The 14,503-nt window shown below is 39.4% G+C and overlaps 4 protein-coding genes across 8 annotated transcripts; 1 reads left to right on the top strand and 3 right to left on the bottom strand.

Moving 5' to 3' along the window:
* Positions 1-1,293: 1,293 nt before the first annotated feature.
* 14-3-3zeta (tyrosine 3-monooxygenase/tryptophan 5-monooxygenase activation protein zeta) lies at positions 1,294-10,971 on the bottom strand. 5 transcript variants are annotated; one of them, XM_020945020.2, is made up of 7 exons: positions 10,823-10,971; positions 5,280-5,445; positions 4,930-5,043; positions 4,694-4,820; positions 3,943-4,066; positions 3,667-3,830; positions 1,294-2,467 (listed from the first exon to the last, which is right to left on the bottom strand). In XM_020945020.2, the coding sequence occupies exons 2-7, from the start codon at positions 5,339-5,341 to the stop codon at positions 2,312-2,314; spliced, it is 747 nt and encodes a 248-aa protein (XP_020800679.1). In that variant the 5' UTR covers positions 5,342-5,445; positions 10,823-10,971; the 3' UTR covers positions 1,294-2,311. The 5 variants fall into 5 exon arrangements, 4 of the variants coding, with proteins under 4 accessions (XP_020800679.1, XP_086687426.1, XP_020800677.1 ...); XM_086831300.1 differs by lacking the exon at positions 3,667-3,830 and adding an exon at positions 3,291-3,454; XM_020945018.2 differs by lacking the exon at positions 10,823-10,971 and adding an exon at positions 9,604-9,665.
* Positions 10,972-11,007: 36 nt separating this feature from the next.
* On the top strand, positions 11,008-12,358 carry RpLP0-like (ribosomal protein LP0-like). The gene is made up of 4 exons (XM_020945016.2): positions 11,008-11,104; positions 11,312-11,423; positions 11,489-11,736; positions 11,793-12,358. Exons 2-4 carry the CDS (start codon positions 11,396-11,398, stop codon positions 12,273-12,275), a joined length of 759 nt encoding a protein of 252 aa, XP_020800675.2. The 5' UTR covers positions 11,008-11,104; positions 11,312-11,395; the 3' UTR covers positions 12,276-12,358.
* LOC147645039 (uncharacterized) lies at positions 12,295-12,869 on the bottom strand (the record flags this gene model as incomplete). Its single annotated transcript, XM_086830931.1, has 1 exon — positions 12,295-12,869. A coding segment is annotated over one exon (336 nt), but the record flags the coding sequence as incomplete, so codon positions are not given.
* Positions 12,295-14,165, bottom strand: Jra (Jun-related antigen). The gene is made up of 2 exons (XM_086831266.1): positions 13,924-14,165; positions 12,295-13,788 (listed from the first exon to the last, which is right to left on the bottom strand). Exon 2 carries the CDS (start codon positions 13,758-13,760, stop codon positions 12,870-12,872), a length of 891 nt encoding a protein of 296 aa, XP_086687392.1. The 5' UTR covers positions 13,761-13,788; positions 13,924-14,165; the 3' UTR covers positions 12,295-12,869.
* Between the last annotated feature and the right edge of the window lie 338 nt (positions 14,166-14,503).

Raw genomic sequence — 14,503 nt, 5'->3', positions numbered from 1 at the left:
AGAAACTGTAATTTCAATAAACTTAAATATTCCACTCATACATCAATCTTTGCCTCTGTTATATATGCATACAATTTACGCCTACACCCGGATTTCATTTTTCATCTGTTTTTTGTCATTTACTCAGTTTTTTAATTTATTTTTTAATTTTTTTTGTATGAATGTGTATTGCAGTTTCACAATATTTTATTATTATTATTAGTTTTATATATTTCTGGGATTTCGACTTTATTAGCGTTGCGGCAAAAAAGTGTTTCATTTATTTAAATATATATATTTTTTTGTTTGGTTTTTTGTTATTTTGGTTTTATATTCCTCACATTCATAATATAGCGATAAATTCAATTGCGAAAATATACATTTACTTTTATCATACATACATATGCTCTGTATGTTATGATTACCGTTTTCTGTTGGACAATAATATATGTATATATTTTGTTTTGTGTTTTTCAAATACACATGCAAAGTTGTTGTCTTGTATGTATAAATTAAAAATTTGAATAGTTTTTAGTTCACAATATTTATGTATTTTGATTCAATCTTGTGTTTTTTTTTCCTTTTGTTAGTATTTTCATTGCTGATTTTTGCTGCAGGTTGCAAAGTGTCGTAATTACTTCGAAGAAAAATCCATTTCAAGCCGGGAAAGTCATTAAAAAAAATGCTTAAATGTGAGAAAACTAATGCCAGACGTTTAGGAACAAGTGTGGCGATAAAGTGGGAATTACATATGTATTTTAAAATAATTTTAAAAATTGTGCAGACATTTTGCGCACAATAAAACTCGTGCCATTAGCCATGTTGCACAGATCCGGAAATAATTAAAAAATCCAGTGACTTCCGGTCGGACTCTTTCTTCGATTTACAAAAAATCTCATTTTGACAGACACAGTTTTGTTTCGGATATATAAATATGCGTGTATATATGTATGTATTATAATGAGTTATGCTTTTCACAATTGTTTATACCAAGAGAAAACAACAAAGAAATTTGCAATTGTTAGATTTTAACCCTTTTTTGTTTTATGTAAGACATGTATAAAAAATAGCAATGAACAATTATTATATTTATTTTTCTGTTGTATCTGTAATCATCCGTTCTCTCCGCGATCGATCCTCGTAACAGATATATGATTCCTGCTGCTGTGATTTATGCTTCTTTGGATTTTCTTTTTTTAAATCAATTTCCGCAAATGCAATCCTGTGTCACTATGTGTGTGTGTGTGTGGTGTGAGTGGGTGGGGGCTGGGGGGGGAAATAAATTCGAATTCAAAAATAATAAAGAATTGGAAATTAGGTTTTTTTTTGGTTTTATTTGTTTAGAAAAAGAATTACAAATAATACATAAGTTTTTGTTTTTATTTTTGTTTGTTTTTTTCTCATTTGGTTCGCTTGGTTGTTGTTGTTGTTTGCTATTCTTTCTGTTCTTGCCATACGAAAAATTCAATTAAATTAATCAATTTGGACTCTTTGCAAAAAACATATAATAATAAACCGAATTATCTCATTTCATTTCTTCTTGTGTATACAGTTAGGAATATTATTTAATTTTGTTTTGTTTTGTTTCTGTAAGGATGAAATCCACAACGAGGCATCGGGCAGACGATGGGCGAGCGCAAGACGAAGCCTCTCCAGAGTTTTTTTTGGGGGGATAGAAAAACACACATACAATTACGACGAATTATCTGCTAGATTAATTTGATTCAAAAAACCGGAAAAAAATCCCATCGCCAAAAAACTCCAAGACACTCCGTATCGGCGCTCGTTCCATCACATTCATGCGATGCTGTATTTTGTTTTTCTCTCTCTGTATTTCATCTCAAGCAGTTTTGCTGCAGCTTTGCGGCTACATTTTCAGAATCGGATCGGATCAGCCGACACATCTCTCCTCCAAAGAGGAGAAGAGCGGAAGCAGCAGTTCCTTCGGCTGCGAGCAAAAAAAAACTATCCGGAACATCCGAATCCGGGGAATCGGGAGGAGGAGAGAGTGGCCAGCCGAACGGCCTCAAATGAACAGAAGCACAGAGTCCTGCCGCTCATCATCCTCGCGAATTCGTCGATCTAAATGTATCTCAAATCTGCCTGCACCTCTGCTCACTTCGCTCGCCTGGATTATCGTTTCAATTCAAATTGTTTTTGCTTGCTTTTGCTGGTTTTGCGTTTGTTTCTTTTGTTTTTTCTTGTTGTTGTTGTTTGTTTTTGTTTTTTATAATATTTGTTTCTCTTTGTTGTTTCTGGTTTTGTTTGTTTTTGTATTACTGAATAATATTTGCATAGTCAAAAAGGAAACATTTTTTGCTTAGTTGTTTGGTTAGTTGTCACCGCCCTCCTGTGGCTCATCGCCGTCGCCCTGGGTATCGGAGGTCCAGAGGGTCAGGTTGTCCCTCAACAGTTGCATGATGAGTGTCGAGTCCTTGTAGGAGTCCTCGTTGAGTGTGTCCAGCTCGGCTATCGCATCATCGAATGCCTACATATCGGATTGTATAAATAAAAGCATTATTAAATGATATTCTTATAAGGTTTTGGGTTGGTAAAATCAAAAGGAAATGTTTTTTTTTTTTTGGCAAGGCGGAATATGCAAACAAAAGCATTTTCAAACTTGGCATTAGGTTTCATCATTCGTACATTAATTATTTATGTATCGGCTTCACTAAAAAAACAAATTTATAAACTTTAAAGCAGAAAAACAGTGTGTTGTGTATATAAAATATAGAAGAAGTGTCACCGATATAAAGCAAGCGATTTAAAATCATTTAAGAAGGCTGTTTAAATTCAGTTAACCAATTTTAAAGCATTTTTGTTTGGCCTTTTTTAATGATTTTATATTCTTGCCAATTTCAGTGACTCTCCGGTTTCTTTTTTTTTAACCATAACTACTAAATAAAATAAGAAAAAAAAGATGGATAAAGTGTTTCACCAGCAAAGGCCGCAAAGGTAAGTTTGTTTCACAGGCAAACTTTATTTGTTTTAATTTATCATGCGGGGTGGCAAGGTTAAGTAAAGGCGTTTCAGAAAGTTTCAGAATTTGCTGAAAGTTCTCAAGTTCTTAAGTTTCCAAGGAAACTCATATTGTTTTAATAACCATTAATCAACAGAGAAATGTGATAGCAGGTAGGAATAAGGCTTTTAAAAACTTTTCAAACTTGGTTTTTAGTAAACGCTCTGGAAATCTTACTCGGTTTAGTCACAAAACAACATTTGAATTGAATTAGTAGGGAATTAAGAGAGCGGGTTAAGTGTATTAAGTATACATCGCAAAAGAGTGGCATATGTATAAGTTTGAACTGAACCTGTTTAGCTAAGTGACAAGCCCTCGCTGGTGAATTGATTATTTCGTAATAGAAGACGGAAAAGTTGAGTGCTAGACCTAATCTGATTGGATGTGTTGGCTGCATTTTGGTTTTAGCAATATCGAACGCCTCCTGATAGGCTTTTTTCGAGTCCTCAACGACGGCTTTACACACACACGTTTTTCACACGTTTTTTGTTTTGAAAGTAAAGAAACAAATACCAAAAAATTAAGGTTAGAAAGAAACTAATTAAACAAATCAACACTTTATAGTAATAATAATAGATCTGGTAAATGGAGAATGTGAAGGTGTCTGCCTTCGCCGCTTTGCCATAATATATAAACATTTCGTTTCGATTCGTTGTGGTGGTATTAACCTGTTTAGCCAATTGGCAAGCTTTGTCTGGCGAGTTCAAAATCTCATAGTAGAAAACAGAGAAATTAAGGGCCAGACCCAAACGGATGGGATGTGTTGGCTGCATTTTACCCTTGCTAATGTCAAATGCATCCTGGTAAGCGGTTTGCGAGTCATCGACAACGGCTGTTGTGGTTGCAAGATTGATTTATATATACATATATAAGATTGGTTATCATATATCGGCTGGTGTTTGTTTATATGTGTTTTGTTTTGCTGAGTGACTTCTGATACTTACTGTTGCGTGCATCTCCTGTGGCAACCTCGGCTAAATACCTGTAATAATCACCCTTCATCTTCAGGTAGAACACCTTGCTCTCGGGATTGCTGGCTTTTGGAATAAGGTATTTGTCCAGAAGTCCCTGTAACCAAAACCAAACAAGTATCTCAATTAATTTCCATTCAATTATGCACAAGAATTAACCAAGTAAGCCCACCTGCACACATTTCCCCCGCCGTTTTCAAAAACCCATCAAAGGCTCAAAAGCTGAGTTTAATCTAATATAAGAACACCATTCAGAGGGCGGATCAGGGGGAGGAATATATATCCTTTCAGTCGCCAAGTTCAACCCTGGGAAGTGGTCTATTTTCTCTGATGGCAATAAATTCCATATACTGTCTCCGTATAGGAGGGGAAAATATATGGGAAATGCTCTTCTCGTATTCATTTTAAAAATAGATTTATTGATTGTAACAAATTTTATATTTCTCAGGAAAAGTGGGCGAGAAAACAAGGTTTTTTTTTCACACCCAAAACCCAACCCATCAGAACCCCATCTGAGCTGGGGGTTGCTTTCATATATTATATACATAAACATATATTTTTAGAAGACCGACTGACTGACGGACAGGTTCCCAGGACAGGCTTAACCCAGGCAAAGGCAGCCACTGTGTGTGTGTATCAAAAAATAATTAGATGGACCAATTACAACCCCATAAATCCATCAGACTCCGAGTCTGATGGAGAAGAGACTTGCGCAGACACTTACCAAAACTTCGTAGCAGATTTCCCGCAGCTCCTTCTCCACACGCTCTCTGTACTCACGGGCGAGCTGCTGTTTTCTAGCGGATGCTTCGGTTTTCTGCTCAATGGAGGAGATGACACGCCACGATGACCTGGTTTTTTACGGACACAAAAAGAAGAGCAGGTGGAGAGGGGGAGGGGGGAAGGGGGAAGGAAGGGTATGAAATATGGCGCTTAGTCTAATTAGATGGGAGGACTCACCTGCGGGCACCGACCACATTTTTGTAGGCAACGGAGAGCAGATTTCTTTCCTCATTTGAAAGCTCAACGCCGGTCTCTGTGACGGATTTCATGGCCTGGGCCATGTCATCGTAGCTGCAATGTCATAAAACAAATTCCATTAGTCATTAATATATACATAAATCATAGACTATATAAAGATAAGGTTATATCTTAAGAGGAGAAAAATGCATTTCAAGATAAAAATAAAAACGTTGGCTTGATATCTTTGTTTATAAAGCAGGAACACTGCTATAAAGTTGTAATTAAAAGAGACAAAATCTACTTAAGACCATCTCCTAGTGATCTTATTTATTAATTTATCAACTTACCGCTCTGATTGCTCGGCCAGTTTAGCCTTCTGGACCAGTTCTTCCTTATCGACTGTCGACATTTTGTTTGTTTTTTTGTTTTTTTCGGTTACTTCACAAAACTAATAAAATACGCCACACACAGTTCGATAATGCCGCTCAAAAGTTGCTTTCAAATGGCTCTTTTCTGCAAATAAATTAGAAAGTAAAACAAGGCGTTAGTTTATGAGGCCTAAACCCCTAAGCCGTTATCTATCTGCTTATGGGAACACCTGACTTAACAACAACAGTCTAAACAGACTTCTGTGACGGATTACCTAGTGTTATTCAGCTTAAATTCCACCACAAAAGCGGAAATTGCACAACACAGTTGCAGGCAATGTTAAGGCACTGCGTTTATTTTTGTTACTCAATTTGCTAAAGGAGTGAGGAATATCAGAGTTCTTGGGGTATATAAGCACTTGTAGGTTTTACAAAGTTATATACTTATAAAATAAAGTTAAAATTGGTAGAGGGAATCTTTGAGATATAATAACTTCACACCTTAGCTAATACTATTGATAATACTTTTCCAAGGGACATAAGCCTCATTTAAGAGTTTTAAAAACGATTAAATTACTACAAATTGATCTGAAATTTGGGATAAGTAAACCTTAAGGTAAAATAAAAGAGTATCCAAGTTTATTCTATTCACAAAGTGTTTCCAGGTGATAATAATCTCATTTACATTATTTAAAATATTAAATTTACTATAAATTGATGTGAAATTTAAAACTTATCAACTTTGGGCTATAAAAATAGTATGTCTTTCTATATTTACTAGTTTTTAAATACTTTTGTGAACAAAAATGTACCTTTAAAACATATGTAAAGGTTACAGAGCAGTACTTTCAATTGATGCATTTGCAAATAACTTTTACTCAAAACCAAAACTCCCGTCAATACCAATATACCCCTCTGTGCACTTGCTTTAAATATTCCTGGGTATGACTTGTCGTACAAATTTAGTTTGTTGTCATGCTTCCGCCGCTGGACGAAAGTGTTGAATTTAAAGCTCCGATGAGTCACTACTCCGCAGCAGCAAGTCTTTATTGACTAATCGCTGACGGAATTTAAATTTAAAATGCAAAAAATAACCCAGGCACAGTGGACATGGCCGCACGTGCGAAAGTCAAACTAACTAAATAAACTATGCAACATTTAAAGCCAAGTTTATGGCTTATCGGATGCCGACGAAACGAACGTTGAGAGTATCTAGCAGATAGATTCGATAAATACATGTTGTTCGACAAACTGTGTTAAAAATAAATCATGAATAAGAGAGTGAGAAGAAAATAGAGAGATAGAGACCGAGAGAGGGAGAAATGGAGCAAAAGTCAGATGTCTGAGGAGAGTGTGTGTGTGTGTGTGTGTTAAAGATAGATAAATATATTTATGTACGTCCCCCCCGTACAGTGACGCACTAAATTATTTTGCCCACTCGGTGAACTTCTCTATCGATTAAACTTGCAGTAATTATTACCAGCGACAGTCGTTAAGTTATCCCTCCCACCTCCTAAATTACACCTCCCACGTAATCCAATTAGAGTCTCTTTGGTTGATAGGATCTATCCAAACTTCCAAATGTAGGATCAATTTCCTGTTTCCTTTTTTCCTCTTCTTCTTCTTCTTCTTGTTTGTTTTTAGAGGAAAGTGAAGGAAAATCGATTAATTTCCGCCCGACCTGGAACGAGCTTGAAAGGGAAATTTTTTGCAGGGGAGGGGAGGAAAGAATGGAAATGGGGAAAAGCGGCAGGCGTGAGTGTATGTGTGTGTGTGTGTGTGTGTATGTGGAAATGCATGTGGGCGCTGGTGCTGTTGGTATTTTTAGACTACTTGCGGCGGTCTCCGCTGGACAAGAAACATTTTGTTTGCCAGCCCACCGAACCGACCCGCTGAAACCTCGAAATGCCAGTGCACCGAGCGATGATTGAAATGGAAAAAAACAAATCTGTTGCCGCCGTCGCCACACAACGCGTCATGAAACAAGCCACCACCGCGTACCATCCACATCCACATCCACCCAAAAACCCACAGCCACAAATACCGCGTTCAATTGGATTTACAGTGTAGCTTGGCTAAATGCCACAAGAATTGTGTCATTCAAAGAGCAAGAAAAACATATTTTTCTAACTGGAGGAGTATAATTTCTGGCATTCCTAAAGCTCCTGCGAGCAACTATAACTTGAAAAGACCATAACCCATACAATTTAATATTTTTTCACATAACTCTTTATAAATCAATTTTAAAATTAAGTATTTTTGAAGATATTGTTATAATTGCAATATTTTTTACATTGAAAAAGGAGTTTTTAAAACATATTAAAATGTATAGAACAAGACTTTGATATTTACAATTGAAAAATACAAGTTATGGATTTAAAAAGTCAGTAAATTGAAGACTACTATTTTAAACCACTTAATTATGTTTTAATGAGGTAATTAGTTATTTCTGTCAAGTCTAAAGTTAATGAGAGAGATCAAGCATAATCAGATATTAAGAAAGTAAGAATTATATATCGGTTAAAACTGATTTCTTAATTTTATTTAAGGAAAGAGACTTTTAAATACGAATTCAATCTTATTTAAGCTGGAAATATTAAGTTAAAGTTTTACACATGAAATAGAAACTAATTAAGACCTTAAAAGCAACCTAAAAAATGATATTGTTTCAAGTTTAGGTTAAGGAAAGTTCTCAGAGAAATATAAATAAATTAGACTACCAATTCCCAAATAAAAAAAGGGGTTTTTACTTTAAAAGCCAGTTTTTGGGAATGCCTTGTGATAAAAGAACCTATTATTTCTTATATTTGTAAACCGATCGACCGAAAATAGAAAAGGCATTGACCCTTTGTTTAAATAAAGGCGGCAGGGGGCGGGGCTTGGCAAAGGGGTGGATCGCAGGAGGCGGGGAGCAAGGTAGGTGGGCGCGGCATACTGCCAACGCGTTTGTAGGTCAATTGACATGTTTTTTTGTTATTATGGGAAATGCCAAAACATCAAGCCAGGCGTAACGTGAATTAACAAAACACACCCCAAAATGGGCAAAAAATGTTTGTAGTTTTTTCTAATTTGCCACAAAAAAAAAAAACTTGTTCCGACCACGCAGAAAGCCCAAACAACATTGCTCATCTGCTTGAGTGGATAAATAAATGGAAAAAGGGCAACAACAACAACACAGGTGGGCACAGGTTGTGATACATTTTAGAGAGAGCTGCTGCGGCTGCTAGTAAGTAGTGTAATCTCTATGAAATCCATGGGCAAAATTTTTACGATGACGGAACTTTAAACTTTATCGCTGCGCAAGTGTGTGTGTGTGGCAGTGTGTGTGTGTGCCGGCCAACCAACGGTGAATTGGCCACAGCATGCGCAGTAGCTGAAAAAAAGCCGATGATGTAGAAATTCCTCTACATGTGTACACCGCCTTCTCTACACGGGGCGACAAAAAGTTACTAACTTTTATTAGTCGAGAGAGTGTGTGTGTGTATGTGTGTGCGTGAGTATGGGTGCGTATTGCGTTCTGGGTGGTGATGGTGGGGCAACAGCAGCAGCAGCAGCAGCAAATCGTGTTTCCAAGTGCGGCGCTACAGAATTATAAAAATAATCGTGGAGCAAAGAGGAGAAAGAGAGCAAGGGGGAAAGCCGCGCCGCTCTCCCACAAATACATTCGCATAAGAACGCCGCTGGCTGAGAGAGGAAATGTATCTACCACAGGCGGCCGCCAAGTGTGGTGAGTTTCTGGTGAGAAACACACCTAACCGCGTGTCCAACTATATATATATATATATAAGTATATATGTATATACGAATATACTGCGTACTGTGTGTAGATATTCAGACACATATAGAGCTGGCTATATATACGTATATATAGAAGTCGGCTGCCGCCTACAACTTAACCGATGATGAGCTGATGAAGATGACGGGAAATACGAAGCTACAAGCGAATCTCACCGCATCACCTACATACTACATGCACCAATACTCGGTCAAATCGGGAACGTTCTTTTATTCTTTCTTTCTGTCCATTCTATTCTCCTTTTTTTTTTTGCACAAATTCACACTTTTGACTTTTTGCGTAGAACTTTTTTTCGGGGTTTTGGGATCGATTTTCCCCTGTGAACCGAGTATAGATGCATGTAATGGGGATTACTCATTGGGGCGGCTTCACACGTGTTTTTTCCTTTGATTTTTAGCAATTTTCCGTTTTATAATTCCAACACTGACAAACGCACGTACCACACACACACACACACACACAGATGCATAGATACAATCTGGCCAGCAGCAAAATTCTGTTACTTACATTCTCGATTAACTGAAACTGAAACGACAACGAACGAACACTACCAACGAACGAATGAGAATGACGGACGGAAAGTATCTGTATCTTTGCCTCGCGCACTCACACACACGCTCAAACATGCGCCGCCGCAAGGAGAGCGCGAGAGAGCGAACGCGACTTTTTCAGGGTTGCCAACCTGCCGGCGGCAGTAAAGTTGCCAGGTGTGCTGCGTGTGCAGGTAAAATTTAAAAACCTAAACTTTTATTTACGAGCGAGCCACCACCACAAAACAAACTCATTAGCAACTCTCTGGATTGACCGTATGCAAACGCTAAAGCTTTCATTGTTTCTTCTTTCTGCGCATTTACCCTTCAAATTGTAGTTAAGTAATATTCGTTAAGTTGCCAAAGTTAGTTTTTCCAACCTGTTGAAACTAACGGGCGCTTATCTCAGCACCCAGATTACGCGTTTATCTTGACTTTACTCCGCAAGGAGGAAACTAATCGGGAGATGTATGCCATTGATAAGGGGGGCGGCGGTAAATTGCCTTAATTCTAATTTGGATTTCATTGAATTCGGGCGCGCACACATATAAAAAGCGAGATATCAGCGCCACTTATGCTTTCTACCAGAGATGAGCGTGTGTCGTGAGAATGCAACAATTTAAGTAATGCAATATTTACAGGAATTGTTTTTAGTCACAACTTGTATATTAATGTTTTAAAGTATTTATATTTAAGTATTTATAGTTTTTTAATTACTATATTTTAACAAAGACATAAAATGGTGATATTTTGGCCTTTTTAGGCCAATTTAATTAAATTGTACAAGATTTAAAATCTTTCTTTCATATTATTTGAAATTTTTGTGTTATTGTTTCCAAATTAAAATTTCATATCTCGTATGCCTGAAGTAAAAGAATTTACTTTCGTGACTCGTGCTTGCGGCGTGCGTGAAGCTTTTCGCACGCGCACATCTCTACTTTTTACTACTGCTCAAGACGGAGAAAAATTACGTCATCGGCGTCCTATTTGCCAGTGGTAATGAAAAACGGCTTTTCCGTTTGCAGTTATATTTTCGCAATGCGAATACCGCACGCAACACATATTGAACGCCTCAGGGCGGCGGCCATCCAATTAGCGGCCGCTCGGAATCAATAAATGTGTGTGTGGGCGCAGTTATTTGTGGGAAAATTTCGGGTTTCGCCGACAATATGGCGGCGCAAGGTGAAATTACTCACTGCGCCTGGAACTCTAAGGGCGGAATACGAAGACCGATATGCTCCTGCAACACTTAACACTCTTATTTTAATTAGTTTACAAAAACGGAGCAACAAACTTAATAATTAGTTAATTCACCTTCTTACGGACAGTGTGACCCTCGACAACTAAAGTAAAATCCAAGCTTCCGAAATTGTTCTCTTCTGAGTGGTATTTTCCCGCCGCGGCAGCTGGTCATACCAGTCCAAGGCAGAATTTACGATAACGTATTCTTTAGGTGGGGAACTTTACTTAATCAGAACGTAATAATTGTGAAATTTGAAATTATTTGTTAGTTTTAACATATAATTTAAGGGGTTTTCTGTTGTCTTTAATATTTTTAATATTCGTATTTATTCCACGCAAACTGTTTTGAAATAAAAGTTTAGTTAACTAATTAATATTTTTGTAATTTAAAAACGTTACAAAAATCACGATGGTAGTAATCGATAAATCTTTATCATCTCTAGCAAACCGCACGTGTTGAATTGTTGTGTGGGAATTATTTTCTTGGTTTATAACTTTAAAAATCGTCGAAAAAAACATAAATAGACATGCCGCGCTCCAAACGTGATAAGAAAAGTAAGAGCTTTAGTATTCCTCAACTCTTTTCAGCTATCAAAAGTAATTTATTTATTTTCCGTTAGTTTCCCTGACCAAAACCGACCGCAAGGGTCTGGCATGGAAACAGCGAATTGTGGACGACATTCGCTTTTGTGTGGAAAAATACCCAAATATATTCGTGTTCCAGGTTCAGAATATGAGAAACAGCTTGCTAAAGGATCTGCGACAGGAGTGGAAACAGAATTCCAGGTTTATATTTGGCAAGAATCGCGTAATGCAAATCGGTTTGGGACGCACCAAGAGCGAGGAAGTTGAGCCGGATTTGCACAAGGTAAGGTGCTCCGTCAATTGTTTAAAGGCATCTCTCATACTTGCTTATTTTTCCAGCTCTCCAAGCGCCTCACGGGCCAGGTGGGTCTGCTCTTCACCGACAAGTCCAAGAAGGAAGTTCTGGAGTGGGCCGAAAACTATTGGGCTGTGGAGTACGCACGCAGTGGGTTTGTGGCCACGGAGACTGTTACCCTGCCAGCTGGACCTCTTGAGGAGTTTGCCCATTCCATGGAACCGCATCTGCGCTCATTGGGTCTGCCCACCAAGCTGGAGAAGGGCATTGTGACCATCTACAGTGATTACACCGTCTGCGAGGAGGGCAAAGTGCTGACACCGGAACAGGCGAGAATCCTGAAGCTGCTGGGCAAGCCTATGGCCAAGTTCAGGCTTACAATGAAGTGTTCGTGGAGCAAGAGCGAAGGATTCCACCTCCACGTCGAGGATGATGTAAATGATGAGGAGCAGGCCGATAGCGCCATGGAAGAAGAAGCCACTGAAGCTATGGATGATGACGATGATGAAGAGGAGGATGATGAGTAAATTAGTTTTAGGTTTAGAATTAATTTTGTATGTATATATAAAGTAATGCAAATATATATATACAACGTATATTTTTTATCATATATAAACTATATATATATATTATCTTACGTTCAACACAGATAATACTCGATTAATCATAGCTTAATCTAGGTAACTAAGTAAGCAAAACACTTGAGAAGCATTCCGGATATATTGCAACTAAAGGCCAAAAACCAGAAGCCGTTGTACGAAGTCAAGGAAGAAGGCACATTCCTATCAGGTTCCGTCGTCAGAGAGGATGTAGAGCACCAGTGGCTGATCGTTTTCGTTATCCTCTTCCTCCAGCAAATCACTGCCGTTAAGGGAGAGTTCTGGCGAGTCGCCGGAAGCCTCCAGCTCCAAGGCACTTGTTGTGGCGGCACTGAGGAAGAGCTCCAGCGGCATGGACTGCTCTAATAGTTGACAATTCGATGAAGTTTCATTGTCCAGTGCCGCCGCCACATCTTCCTGCTGCAGCTCCTCCTCCTCCTCCTCTTCGCCGCCGTCGTCATCGTCGTCTAGTTCCTCTTCAGCTGACAACTCCAACGGCTCCGCGGCGGCTATGTCCAAATGTTATTTGTCTGTAAGCAGAGCGCCCGTGGGATTCGAGGGCACTGTGCATCCGGCGGCAATGTGCTCCATCACCTGCTGCTTCAGCTGAGCCACATGATCCTTGAGGTTCTTCACAATCCCCGCCAGATCAATGTTCTCGCCTTTGAGGATCTTGACGCGGTCTTCCAGCTTCGAGATGCGCTCCAGCTTGCGCTTGCGGCACTTGGAGGCGGCCACACGATTCCGCTGCCTCTTCCGCTCCAGCTTGATCTTCTCCTGCGTCTCCATGTCGATGGGGCTAACGGTGGGTGAACCAACCGGATTCTGTGGCTCGTCCTTGATGATGAACGAACCGTTGGCCTCGTTGGCGTAGGTGAAGGTTCCGCCGCTAATGCCGTTGTTCACGGCAGTGGCTGTGGACCCCACGGCAGCAACGGCGGCGGCGGCAGCAGCAGCCGCAGCGGCAGCTTGGCTTCCGGCTGGAAAGGCCTGCGAGTTGGTGTGCAAATTTTGCAGCGCCTCCTCGAAGCCCTTGCCGAAGGCCTCCTGCTCGACGGTGACGGGACCCACTTTGGTGGGGAAGACCTTGCCCGGTTGCGGGGTCTGAATCAGGTTGTTGGCCAGTATGATCTCCAGATCGGGCGTATTCAGGGTCTTGGCCTGCAGATCCGGTGAGTTGATGACCAGCGGAGCTATAATCCGTTTATTCTTGGCACCCTTTGCATTCAGGTCAAGGAAGCCGGGACGTTTGTTGGGCGTGGAGGTGGCTAGTCCGGGCGTTGGGAAATCCAGTGACATTGGGGCGGCGACAACACCTTCTTCACCGACGGGTTCCGTTTTAGGTATGATCTGGACGGTGTTTGGAACCGAACTGCTAGCAGCAGCAGCAGCAGCGGATACGGGGGTTTTCATGCTTTTGCGCCCAAGTAATGACGTCAGTCTGTGATTTACAGCGAAAAAAAGAGAGGAAAGGCAAACAACACACTCTGATAAACTCGTTTCACGTCCGATGAGTCATGCGAATTATCTCGCCATATATAAATATATACATACACACGTACATATATATACTTACCAGAAGCAGAGGAAGGGTGGTGTTATTCGGTACGTGATCCGTAAAATGTGACGGAAGTCGGCGGCACTTGTTTATGCAATAACTGCGACTTAACTTCTCTCTTATTGCTCTTGTTTAATTATACACTTGAGGGTTTTTATGCCAAGTTTGTGGGTTTATTTATAAAAAAGATTAATTACGCCAGATTTGTGTTTTGTTGCTGCGCGAGTGTGACCAGAGAGTATGAGCTGAAAACGCATTATGGCTATTAAGTGGCTTTTTTTAGGCAATTTGTTTATTTTCCTTCTAGTGGTGACAGAAACCTGTTAGTAAGGACTCTAACCGCTGTCGGGCATAACGACTCACCTACAGTTTGGTGGAATTTTCCGTTAAACTCAAATTTAAGTCGACAATTGGCAAGGACCTTATGGCGGCGTAAAATTGGGTAACTGATCTGTTTTAGAGGCTAAATACACTTTTCAGAATGTGCTTAACGACTTTTTGAATTTCCCGACTCGGTGACGTTGGTGGTGAAGCTATTAACTGATTATAATGATCCAATACGGAATTGTTTAATATCAAATAAATAAATAAATTTAAT

Source organism: Drosophila serrata, unplaced genomic scaffold (assembly GCF_035046125.1).
Source record: "Drosophila serrata isolate PLE 108 unplaced genomic scaffold, ASM3504612v1 contig_26, whole genome shotgun sequence".
NCBI classification, from domain to species: domain Eukaryota; kingdom Metazoa; phylum Arthropoda; class Insecta; order Diptera; family Drosophilidae; genus Drosophila; species Drosophila serrata.
The sequence above is the reverse complement of the archived record's forward strand: the minus strand, read 5'-3'. Positions and strand labels throughout refer to the sequence as shown.

What these genes read in the sequence shown, in the direction of transcription:
- RpLP0-like (XM_020945016.2), top strand. Translation starts at nt 11,396, where the DNA reads ATGCCGCGCTCCAAACGTGATAAGAAAA. An exon ending in CTCCAAACGTGATAAGAAAA is followed by an intron (nt 11,424 to 11,488) that starts GTAAGAGCTTTA and finishes ATTTTCCGTTAG; the next exon opens with TTTCCCTGACCAAAACCGAC. An exon ending in TTGAGCCGGATTTGCACAAG is followed by an intron (nt 11,737 to 11,792) that starts GTAAGGTGCTCC and finishes TTATTTTTCCAG; the next exon opens with CTCTCCAAGCGCCTCACGGG.
- Jra (XM_086831266.1), bottom strand. Translation starts at nt 13,760, where the DNA reads ATGAAAACCCCCGTATCCGCTGCTGCTGCTGCTGCTAGCAGTTCGGTT.
- 14-3-3zeta (XM_020945020.2), bottom strand. Translation starts at nt 5,341, where the DNA reads ATGTCGACAGTCGATAAGGAAGAACTGGTCCAGAAGGCTAAACTGGCC. An exon ending in AATGTGGTCGGTGCCCGCAG is followed by an intron (nt 4,821 to 4,929) that starts GTGAGTCCTCCC and finishes GTAAAAAACCAG; the next exon opens with GTCATCGTGGCGTGTCATCT. An exon ending in CACAGGAGATGCACGCAACA is followed by an intron (nt 3,831 to 3,942) that starts GTAAGTATCAGA and finishes CAACCACAACAG; the next exon opens with CCGTTGTCGATGACTCGCAA.